The 12,634-nt window shown below is 39.7% G+C and overlaps 1 protein-coding gene across 1 annotated transcript; it reads left to right on the forward strand.

Annotated features, from left to right (window-relative positions):
* Positions 1-339: 339 nt before the first annotated feature.
* Positions 340-9,935, forward strand: LOC143846777 (furry). Its single transcript, XM_077355336.1, has 2 exons — positions 340-805; positions 9,575-9,935. Exon 1 carries the CDS (start codon positions 374-376, stop codon positions 803-805), a length of 432 nt encoding a protein of 143 aa, XP_077211451.1. The 5' UTR covers positions 340-373; the 3' UTR covers positions 9,575-9,935.
* Positions 9,936-12,634: the final 2,699 nt, after the last annotated feature.

Here is a 12,634-nt window from a genome sequence, read left to right on the forward strand (position 1 = left end):
TCCTAAGTGGGGGCCCGCTCAAGTATGGTACTGGGTGGGACCCAACCTGGTATGGGACATGTTTAAAGGGCCTTGCCTAATACGTTTCATCAGCTCTATAGCTTATGGTGGTACGTTACGGTTCTAAGTGGGGGTCTGCCTAGGTATAGGACTGGGTGGGACCCAGCCCGGTATGGGACATGTTTTAAGGGCCTTGCCAAATGGGTTTCATTAGTTTGGAGCTTTTGGAGTATTGGTAAGGTACCTAACATTAATTTTATGTGATCTTAGTGGTTTATGTGGAATTAGTCAGAATGTGGCTTATGTGGACGTCGGACCGTCCGGTCCATTAGTCGAACTACAGAAGCCTATAATAAAATCTCTATAAACGGATATGCCCCAAAATCTTCATCATCCACCTCTCTCAATGGCAGCTTCTTCTTCTTCTTCAGCATCTAAATCTCTCTTCCAATCTCTGAAGAAATTCTTCAAAAAACCATGGGAAATCACAGGCCCGTGTGCAGATCCCGAATACAGAAACCCAATTCCAAAGGCGACTGAGTACCGCCTCTTCTGCCCTGCAACACCACACGCCAATGCCTGCATTCCCACATCCGAGCCTGAGACCGTATTCGACATCAAATACTACACGCGGGACCGTCGCAGGGACCGGCCTCCGGTCCGTCGGACCCTGCTGAAGAAGGCTGATGTGGAGAAGATGATGAAGGAAAAGAAGGGCTTTGATGTTACGGAATTCCCTAGGGTTTATTTGACGGAGACTGTGGAGGAGGACTACAATGCGAAGGGCGGCGGGTATCAGAAATAGGTGAGTTAGGGTTTTTGGTTTGTGGGTTTTGTTATTTTCTCTTTTTTAGTTTTGTTACCTTCTTGTTCTTTGCTTTTGGAATTAGGGTTTGTTCTTTACTTTTGGATTTAGGGTTTGTTATTTACTTTTGGATTTAGGGTTTTGGATAGGTGGTTGTCTAGAAATAGGTGAGTTAGGTTTTTTGGTTTGTGGGTTTGTTATTTTCTCTTTCAGTTTTGCTATCTTCTTGTAATCTTGTTCTTTACTCTTGGAATTAGGGTTTTGGATCGGTGGTTGTCTCAGTGTTCTGCCTGTTTTGGGGGCTATAATCTCTCTCTCTCTAAAAGGTTTTGAATCGCATATGGATTGTGGGAACTGAGATTGTTCACCTTTTAGGTTGATTGGTGATGATTTTCTTGCAAGTAATTTCTGAATAAAATGGTTTTTATTGGATCTGAAGTTTTCATCGACTCCTTTTTTTTGGGTTTGGAATTACGGTTTTGGATCGGTGGTTGTCCAGAAATAGGTGAGTTAGGGTTTTTGGATTCTGGGTTGTGCTTTTCTTTCTTGTTTTTTACTCTTGGAATTAGGATTTTGGATCGGTGATTGTCCACAAATAGGTGAGGTAGGGTTTTTTGATGTTGGGTTGTTCTTTTTCTCGTTCGGTTTTGCTATCTTCTTGTTGTTTTACTCTTGGAATTAGGTTTTTTTTCAGTCGGTGGTTGTGTGGGTGTTATCCTGATGGGTTTTGGGGGTTACATTGTTGGGGTTTTTGGATTGTTTTGATAATAGTTTTGATTATGTACTCTGGTTGTGGATGTTGTTATATTTTGACTCCGGATTGGTTATGAATGTAGCATTTTATTTAAGGTATTGAATTGCATGTTGTTAATGATGCATTGTGGGGACTCAAATTTCGTATCTTTTAGGTTGATTGGTGATGATCTTTATCTCGCAAGTAATTTCTGAATAAACTGGTTTTACTGGGTCTGAATTTTTGCGTTGTTTCCCTTTTATATTTTCCTTATGGTACTGTTTTTTTTGGTTATTATTGAATAGTTTTTTTTTGCCCGTGATGGTCGCAGGAGTTGTAATTTTGGGTTTCTATGATCTGTTGATTCCTTGATATGTTGAAATGCTATTGAATATGTTTTTCTTTTAATATGTCATATTCTTGTGTCCTTAGTCTTGAGCTGGTCAAAATTCTTGTTTTTTTTTGTTTTTCCTTAAAACTCCATTTCTTTCGACGTAAAAATGGACGCCGTAATACAAATTCTACATCCATTTTTATGTCGAAAGAAACAGAGCCTAAGGGTTTGGTGTATTAGGCGATGGTACGAAATTTGGGCAATTCCTTCCTTCAACTCACTTTGGCTTCTAATTGTAATCCACAACTGGAAAACCAACCTACTTCATGGAGAGAGCTTAGTGTCACGAGGTGGCATTTGGTCTCACTTGATTCCTTGAAGGAATCTCAAATGGATGATTGGTGTAAGATAGGGACCCTATATATAGGGCTGTGCTCCTCATTTGCAAATCGCTTTTGACTTTTATAACTTGTAAGCATTCTTACTCGAGGGCCGTGACAGATGTTATTGGAGCAGGTCTACTGCATTCTTAAGCAAATGAGCGCTACGTCTGAAGGAATCAGAATCGCCATGGCGACTTCAAAGGTCACTGTAGTGGAGTATGCTGCCACCTATTCCAACACTAAATCTGAGTCTGCGGATAAATTTGTCTTTCACCATACAAACCATCTTCAAGGTCTTGAACCAAAACTGTTGCGAGGCTTAATGAAGTTCCACTCATTTCACGGGATATCATACTTGTCTCTATGATGTTTTGCCAAATGAATTTCTTCCTCTCCATACCTCCAAATTCATTGGCCCAAAAGTGCCCAATTTCTCCATTTAAGATTGCCAATTCATAGACCCCCACATTTTTTTGATGCACGAACCAATTACCAGTCGATAAGATGCATCATTTTCTTACTCTTTTCCTTTCTTTTCCATAATAAGTCTCTTTGCAATTTCTCAGTCCTCTTAGCAATAGCAACATTCATCTTGAAAAAACCATAAAGTACATTGGAAGGGTAGGAAGCCAGCTTTTATAAGCGTCTATGCCCACGAACATAAATGTATTTCTTCTAGGATACTAATTGTTCTCCGTCCTTACAATAACCGCGTGCCATAAATTCTTTGTGGGCATCCCATCCTGAAGGGGAGGCCAATATATGAACAGGAATCCAAACATCCTGCTCTCAACCTATTGCGAGCTCATTAACGTTGCGATGCTCGACATTCTCTCCAACAAGGGAGCTTTTAGCCAGGTTAATCTTGAGACCACACACCTCCTTGAACCAGTGTTTTAAAAACACGGATGCGGCGTGGAAAGCCGAAGAAAATCCTAGTCGACTCGACACGACGTGATCAAGTACTCACTTGACGGAGCTGAGTACTCGATTGATGCGATCATAAAGGAGAGAGTCCACAATGACGCAGGGGAATTTTAAAACTATGCCTTAAATCATGTATGAACAGCATGAAGAATGCAACTTCATCCTCACAATGCAGCAAAAAGCCAGCACATCAACGGTGTACTTCAAGTGAGATATCGGGGGCTATCTGTGTTAGCTTTGATTATAGGGGAGAGTAGATAAGGAGTGAAATTGGGTGCAAAAATTACAATGGCCAATTCAAATGAATCGGAACATGGAGCTGTGATGTTCTAACAGTTAAAAAGTTCAAAACTGATGTGACGATGGTCTTATAGTTATAGTTGTAGTTGGGAGAGGTTATAAAGGTAAGTAAGCTTTGGTAGGTCGAGGAAAAAGTGGATGAGAACATGGTGATGAACTAGGAATTGTTTCCACCATTTGGTTGGCTGGCTTGTTTTTGGCGGTCAAAATATGGATTTTTAGATTGCAATATTTATTAGTTGGAAAGTTGTCAATCGAAAGGGGATGCTACCTTTATAAATGGCTGGATTAGTAATAGGATTGGGAGAAACTAGTATGAGATGAAATCCCTATATCGAACGCAAGGCATTGTTCTTTCGTCTTATGTTCATCGTTGAGAAGTAAATATTGGGAAAGCATGCTCCAACTGACGGGTTTATCGTGTGTAGAATGTTCTGACTGATATGGGTTTTTAAAATGGGCTCCTCCCCTAAGCTCTTTCACTTCTCACAAGTGGTGCACTGGCTTTCTTGTCGACAGGCAAGTATAAGTTGTCGTATTCTAAGACCATTGCATCAACGACATTCTAGAACGTGGTTTAAAGTGCATTTATATTGCTGCTGTCTTTTTTGAGGTGCTTAGCTGGAATAATTATTTATAGGTGGATTTTAGAGGACCACTTGTAACCTGCCTTTAAGAAAGCATAAACACTTGGTTAGTGTGTACTTTCAATTTTAAGAAAAGAAAATCTGGAGTTGATAGAGGTGGAATTGCTGGAATTCTACTAATTATTATTATTGTAATTGAAGTGTTTTCGTGGAAATGAGTTCGTTTCGATGCCTACAAGGGTCTCTGCGTACATAGATCCAGGTTTGGTAGGTGTGATTCCGCGTGCTCACTACAATTTCAATAAGTTCTTAGAGATAATCAGTTGGATCTTATTATTTAAGATACGGAAATTCTTATTTCTTTCCAAAATTATAAAGATTGCAGCTGGATTTACATAGAAAACTCTTCCCTCCTAAAATCTCGAATAATAGACTAAAACTAAAAATATTATTACCGAGGAAGCTTTGACAATCACAGACTGATCTTTCTTTCCTTAGGAATCCTTCAATTTTAAAAGTCGCGTGGGGACTCTGGTGGAAAGGAATCTTACCATATGGAAGAAAGCTACCTTCTTTTGGAGTCAGAATCACCTACGAAGTCATGTCTTTCCAATCCTCTGTTATACTTTATGCTGTTATTTAAGATGCCCAGTAAGATGACTAAGACGTTGGAGAAGCTCCAAACAGGCTACCTATGGGAAGGGTGATGTGATTTCAAGCATGGTGTGAAGTATCAGAAATGTGATACATATCAGACACCCCAATTTCTGATACATGTCGGATTGTATAGTTTGATAGTCTCTAGTCTCAATATCTTCTTTTGGGCTGTTGTATGGAGGTGGATCTCTAGGAAGCGTTATGAAGAGAGATTCTTGTTTATCTTTGTATTATTAGATCTTTTGATGCGATTTCATTTCTCCCTTAGTTAATCAGAGAGTGACTTGGGATCATTAGGGTCCTTCACAATGAAATCCTTTTCTTTATGCACCTTATTGGGATTTGGGACGACTGGATGAGATAGTTCCGTAGCTGTTAGCTAGGTTGTCGAAGGCCTCAATCCCTCTTTAATGGTATTTTCTTATAAGAGTGGGTAATGTTCAAGAATAAGTTTAATGGTATTTTCTTATAAGAGTGGGTAATGTTGAAGAATAAGTTTAGAGTGGCTAGTATGTTATGTGTTGGAGGCTTAAATTTAGGCCAATCATCATTGTTCATTGCAACTTGGAAGGTAGGGAAGAAAGTTATGCAATTTGTAATTAGGTTGTCATATATGATGTATTTTTTCGGAGTCACTAATTGATCTTTCTAAAGGGTTGTTGAGTGGTTATTTAGGGACATGGGTGAAATTGTGCAGAAGATCACCCATTATGTGAGTGTTTGGGGTGTTCAGAACAGCCACACTAAGTGGATCTTTGAAGAAAAATCACTTTTGGCATATTGTTTTTTTTTAATGGTCACTTTTGGCATATTGTTGTTGAGAATTTAAAGGTATAAATTCGAGCAAGAGGTATTTTTTGGCATCTTTAAGGTCGAACTTCCATTGTAAATGCAAGAAATATTTCCAGCCATGGGTCAAGGTAGAGAATTGTGGCTAAAGCTAGCTTCATTGAATGTGATCATTGAAGTTCCAAGGAGTTCTTTTTGTGATCCGTGCTTTGACAAGTTTGGGGGCGAGGAATCAAACTTTGATTTCGGTCGTGACTTTGGTCCCATGGAAGTGGAAGTCCTTTGTGAAAGTTTATGGAAGTCCATTGAAATCTTGTAAAAATCATGGAAGTTATAAGTCCCTAGAAACGATGGAAATTTAAGATGAAACTTTAGGGCTAGAATAAACATGTTTACACCTAGAAAAAAGCATCATACAAGTAAGACAAGCATCCACAATGGTTTAACATGATTAAACACATAGTGACATTTACTGTTGTGCCTGTTTGGAACTATAAAGTTCATTCTAAACATGGATATTTCACTTGTTTTATAAGTTGATGATTGTGCATTTCTTTTACTTTTCAACTTATCTTATTAATGTAACGACCAGTAATATTTTCTAAATATATAGTTGTTTTTGGTTTCCAAACTTCAGACTTCGGATTTTGGTTTCCATTGAAGTCAACACATGCAGCCAAAATTGATACGTGTTGATTGAAGTTTAAAAACATGGTTGGGGTTATTAGGTTTGTGGCTGGGTGAGTGGGCAGGTGGGTGGGGGTGTGAGGGGGGTGGGGGGTGCCGCAGTGCTTTTCTTAATTGGAGTTTTGGGCTTTTCTTATAGGCTTGTTTAATCTTTAAGGACCACATACGAAAAGAAGTCCAAGATTAATCTTTAAGCGTTGTTTTTGGTAACTGGAAAATGATCATATAGGAAAAGAAGTCCAAGATTAACTAGTTAAAGATACAAGTCCAAGAAAGTATGCACAAATCTCTCTCTCTCTCTCTCTCTCTCTCTCTCTCTCTCTCTCTCTCCATGCTAATACTCGCCACTAAGCTTTTGTCAAAATTGATTTTATGGCCCGCCTGAGACAACTTCAAACCACCAAAAAATCTTTCTCAACTTCCTCATTGTTATTAGGGAAAATAAGGGGATGTCCACAAATTGCGAGATAATAGGAGCATCTCTTCGAACTTGGAAGCCACCCACCAAACTACTTCCCTTCACCACCGTATTCATAATGAAAAGGTAGGGAGACATTGGATGTCCTTGTCGAATTCCCCTTGAACTACCAAAGATACCCGCTGGTGCATTGTTGATAAGAAATGAAAAGGAGGCATCTCCAACGATATCCAAAGCCCATCTTCTCTGGGACAAAATCCCCAAATTTCCATTCTACATAGTCATAGGCCTTCTCCATGTCGATTTGACAAACAACGCTTGGTGTGCCTTCCCTTTTCCTAGTGGAAACTTTCATTTGCTATTTGTACTCCGTCTAGCATTTGGTTTGAAATTTGTTTGCCTTCTATAATGCACATTGAGATGGTGAGATTTCTCCAACCTCCTCTTTTGAGCAATTTGCAAGAACTCGTACTAGGATTTTATAGAGGCTATGGATGACACTAATGGGGCAGAATTTTTAACAATAGAGTATTGCTATTTTTTACTCTCAGATACATTGGACAGTATAGCTGACCCCAACTAGTTTGGGACAAAGGCTTAGTTGAGCTGAGTTGAGTTGAGATACATTGGACAGTATCCAGGGAGTATTGCTAGTTTCAAACTCCTTGCTTGGCATTACAGCCAATATTTAAGTACACTCAGGTGCCCAAATGATTGAATATCATCTATTGGGTGCATTATTTATACGAAGAGGCTTTGATAAATGAGACTCCTTGGTGTTACAGCCTATAATTATTGAATATCTCCTATTGCGTACATTATTTGTACGTTATTTATACACGGGGAAGCTTTGATTAATGGGGAAACCAAGAAGCTGGATGCTTTTTTGTTCTTTTTCTAAGCCTATAGGATTATGAGAAGTGAACTCAAGTAGGTAAACCAAGAAGCAGGATGCTTTTTTGTTCTATTTCAAAGCCTCTAGGATTATGATAAGTGAACTCAAGTAGGTGATCGGCTTTAACAAAAGAATCTGAGTATGGACATCTGTGCACATATTTGTCACTTTGAGAATGGCCAATAGGATTATGATTAATGGGAAAACCAAGAAGCAGGATACTTTTTTGTTCTATTTCTAAGCCTATAAGATTATGATAAGTGAACTCAAGTAGGTGATCGATCGGCTTTAACGAAAGAATCTGAATATGGATATCTGTACACATATTTGCCACTTTGAGAATTTTTGACACAACATTCAGACCTTTATGCATCATTGTTACTTTTTCATGGATGTGGAGCAAACCATATTGTTCAATTTTCACCTGAATCATTCTACGAGTCATGTGATCTTTGCTTACTTTGCCTTCTGCAGAATAAATCATTCTACCATCAGATTATTCCCTGTATCGTGCCCAACACCGCCTATGGTTTGTGCATTTAGTTGGATTGCTCTCCTCGACAAAATACAGAATGTGGATCATATGCGGCTGCACAATAGACATATGCTGACCATTGACCATTGTGCCCTTTGTATTGAGGCAAGTGAGACACTGGATCATATGTTTATCCATTGCAGACCGGATAGGGAGTTGTGGAGCAAAATCTTGCGTAGAGTTGGTATGTCTTGGGTGTTTCCTTCCAATCTCATCACCCTATTGGAGAGTTGGTCTGTAGTTCCATGGCGGCAGAAAGGAAATTTCCTTCGGAATGTTACATTGCTAGCTACAATATGGATACCCTGGAAGGAGAGGAATGCTTGGATATTTAGAGGAACAGTGAAAAGTGCCCACTTTATATTCTTGAAAGTGATAGCATTGTATGGTGAAAGTGCCCACTATATATTCGTGAAAGTGATAGCGTTGACTATATCCTAGGTGAGGACCCTTCCCAATTTCTGGTTTGTGTCTGCCTTCAACCTCTGGAATGGGTGGCAGAAGATTTGTTCATCGCAGAGGAACACGATATCCCAAGAGTGGGAATCGCCTGGCCCATGTCAGTTGAAACTCAATTTTGACGGGGAACTTGATATCCCTAGTATGGGGAACTTTTTTTTTTGAAATGGCATCATTAAATATATTAATATACAGAACTGAGATGGTCCATAAAGATTACATTAAGCGATCAAAAAGAGTATGGGGAACTTGAGACCAGCACAATTAGGCGGAGTCCTTTTAGATGAGAACGGATTAGCAAGATGGGCTTTCTTGGGTCTAATTGGGAACGCTGACTCCAATGAGGCGGAGGCTAGAGCAGTTCTCTAGGGTATCAGACTATTGGAGAAAGGTATCATGGACCAAGTGATCATGGAGGGTGACTCCCTTAACGTTTGAAGGTGGCTTAAAGGGACCCAACCTTTTCCATGGAGATTCGCTCCTTGCTTCGACGAGATATAGGACTGAGTCGCAGGCTCTAATTTTTCCTTCCAGCACATCGGAGATCGGCGAATAACGATGCCAGGAGGCTAGCAAGGGCAGGGATATCTAAGGAGAGCTAGAAGTGTGACTACCTGCCTCCTTGAGCTTTCTAGTTGTTTGTTTGCCCCTTCTTGAGGGTTTATTTTGTTTGTTTCTTTTTCCCCTTCCTGTATCGGCCCCTTCGCACACAGGGTTCCATGCTTTTTTCATTAATAATTTTGTTTGCCATTCAAAAAAAAGAGAGTTATATTCAGTGTGGTAGTGAAATGCCATTGTATATCTTGGCTGTATGGTTTTAGCAAGGCTTCCAGTTGAAAAGAAGAAGAAGATAATGTAACATTTCTGGAATGCTGCTTTTATTTCTGGTAGTACTAGTAAGCCAGCTATTATGAAGGACACAAGTCCTTATTCTCACCTGCTGCCCAACACAAACAGAAAAGACCTTGTTGCATCACAGCATCCCTCTTTCGATGCCTCTTTCTTTCTCTAATGAATTTCAAATTACCATCAAGTAAAATAAATCATTTCCTTGCTTATTTTCAGGCTTGTGAGCTGCGTGGCGCGTCTGAATCACAGCATGGTGTTCCAACAAGATCAATACGCCTTCTCGATGTATTTGGCTTCATGCCCAACTCACTTGTAAGGAAGTGTATGCTGCTTTACTTCAGTTTGATTGGAATGACTTGAATATTTTCTTTTCTGGGATAATCCTTCCTGTGTTGTCAACTTCTAAAGAAAAACAAACTGCAATAGCAGGTGGGTGCTTAAAAAAATAAAGCATATGGCCATGAAATTAAACCATGAAACTATATTTTCATATCGTCTTTCCTAATTGTTGTTGAACTTGAAACTGACTCTGTAGTCTAGGCTATTCTTTGATTTCTATAAGCTGAGATTGAAACTGCCTTCTGTTTTTCCTTTGATGGGTGCGTAAGCTGATATTGAATCCGTTGTCGTCGCCCTGTATAGGGATGGTACCTTTAGAAACCCCTGCAAGCAAGAGAGGGTTTGGTTTAATTTGGTGCCCAACATTCTAGTTGGATAAGTAAAGGATGATACTTTTGGTGTGTATTTAGAATGACTGGTATGCCCTGCTTGGATTGAAAAAGTTTGGAAAAGAAAAACTTTTGCAAAATTTCATGCTTTTCCATTGATTATATATGAAAAATGTGACTTGAACCACTGCAGTTCCAGTTTTATTTACAGTGTTATATCCCTAAAATTTATCATTTTCTCTAAATTGTGGGAAAAGAAATTTTCCTAAGAATTTTTTTTTTTCAAGAATTTTTTTTCATCAATCTAAACAGGGCCTTAGTTTAAACTTTAAAGCAAGGTTTAAAATTTCGGTTTCGGTACCGGTTTCGTACCCCGAAATTTTGAAACTTCAACTAAAATTTCGAAATTTGGTACAAAACCAGAATCTAATTTTTTATTCAATATTAAATTTCGGCTAAATGAAATTTCGGTGAAATATTGAATTAATATAAAAAAAAAACAGATTTTTGGGTCAAATTTCGACCAAAATTCTGAAATTTCGATAGAAATTCTGAAATTCTGACCGAAATTCCGAAATTTTGGCCTAAATAAATGACCGTTTCGATTTTGGGTGATTTCGGTGTCAGTCTCCACCGAATTTCGGATTTCGGTCGAAATTTAAAACCATGCTTTAAAGTAGCTTTTCTTTTGGTACCCCCACCCAAAAAACAGAAAAAAAAGAATCAAAATACACTGTGTGCGCATCATGCAAAGAAGGATTGTTTTTTTTTTTAGGCTGGAGCCACTCGAGAAGGGAAAATATTGATTTTGGCAAAATGACAAGGGCGACCAACATCTGTGTTAAGGCTCCGGTATAGTCCTGCTTGCACCATAGAATGATGGAAACCGTCATGGGCCACAACGAAATTAGGGTTGCCCAAAAAATCATTTCTATAGAATGATCTTAGCCTACGATCTAGAGAGAAACTGCATATTATGGAAACCTCGATAGATAGGAGGATTGGGATCATCCTATTGAAATGATTTTCGGGGCACAATGTATTTACGTTGTGGCCCATCAAATGGATGGTTTGGATCATCCTATGGTGTGAGTCAGCCCCGAGTGAGAATCCATTGTTTATGCCATTATTTGCTAGGTTTGATCAAAGATTTGCATTTTTGACTCCCGCTACGAGACAGAGCCTGGGCGATTGCCTTGACTTTAGAAGTAGCGCATGAATATGAGTAGGCGACTTGAATGTGTTAAGCATTAAGCAGTTTTTTCCTCATTTCAACACCGGGTGGGAAGAGGAAAAGGAAATCCTACGGGAGGCCCGTAGGGCTATTAGCTCAGTGGTAGAGCGCGCCTCTAATAATTGCGTCGTTGTGCTTGGGCTATGAGGGCTCTCAGCCACATGGATAGTTCATGCTCATCAGCGCCTGATCCGGAGATGTGGATCAAGGCACATTAGCATGGCGTACTCCTCCTGCTATTAGCTCAGTGGTAGAGCGCGCCTCTAATAATTGTGTCGTTGTGCCTGGGCTATGAGGGCTCTCAGCCACATGGATAGTTCATGCTCATCAGCGCCTGATCCGGAGATGTGGATCATCCAAGGCACATTAGCATGGCGTACTCCTCCTGGACAAATCCAGAGGCTCTTTCCGAACAATCTTGTAGTCCATGACCATTGGGGCTCTAAAGAAGGCCTCGATGTTCACCTTGGGATGAAAGGCTGTCCCATAATACCAGTGACAATATGTTGACCTCATTTTCATCCACCCCCTCTTAACGTAGACCACTCTAGTAAATCTTGGTATTTTTTTGAAAAATACTGGACTATTCGGGCTTACACCATATAAATCTCCTAAAATCTAATATAGATATTTGACTTTTTTTTATTAGGGAAAAATACAATTGCACCCCCTCAACTTTCTGACATTTTCAACTCTAACTGTGAATTTTAAAAGTCACCAAGTACACCCGGGGTTTCAACCTGTAGACCCCTTCTTTTGAAACAATATCAATGCTAGTCAAGACCCGATACCCCCTACATACTCGAACCCAAACACCACAAAAAACACAGTGGGCCCACATTGTTTGGATGATCCAAAGCGTTCATTTGATGGGCCCTGACATAGATAGGGTGTGCCCAAAAAATCAGCTCCAGAGGGTCATCCTAGCCCTTCGATCCGTGGACAAATCTTCAACTGAGGGGGTTTACCTTATACAAATTGATACCTCAATCAGGGGTGTAGTTGGTGACTTTTAAAAGTCAGGGTTGTAGTTGAAAATGTTAGAAAGTTTAGGGGGGCGTATCTGTATTTTTCTCTTTTTTCTAACTGCTGAGAGTTCGCCATTTGCTCCACGGACCACTTATGCCTTATCGGCGGAGCGGAAAGATCGTGGTCGGGCCATTGACAAGTCTGGTAGATATAACATTCGTTCGAAATAACAATTTGACGCTTAAAGCGAGGGTGTCTTAGTCATTAACCATTGTAGTTTTGATTTTCCTGCCGTGTTCCAATCAAAGTAAAACTTTGGTAAAAAATAATGGGTATTGATAAATTCACCCCCCTTACCGGCTGTGATACAACCGGTACAACACCAATACAGTACACGCTACTTCT

The sequence above is a fragment of the Tasmannia lanceolata genome, unplaced genomic scaffold (assembly GCF_043159265.1).
Source record: "Tasmannia lanceolata isolate RefF3 unplaced genomic scaffold, GAP_Taslan_0.1 ptg000015l, whole genome shotgun sequence".
NCBI lineage: Eukaryota > Viridiplantae > Streptophyta > Magnoliopsida > Canellales > Winteraceae > Tasmannia > Tasmannia lanceolata.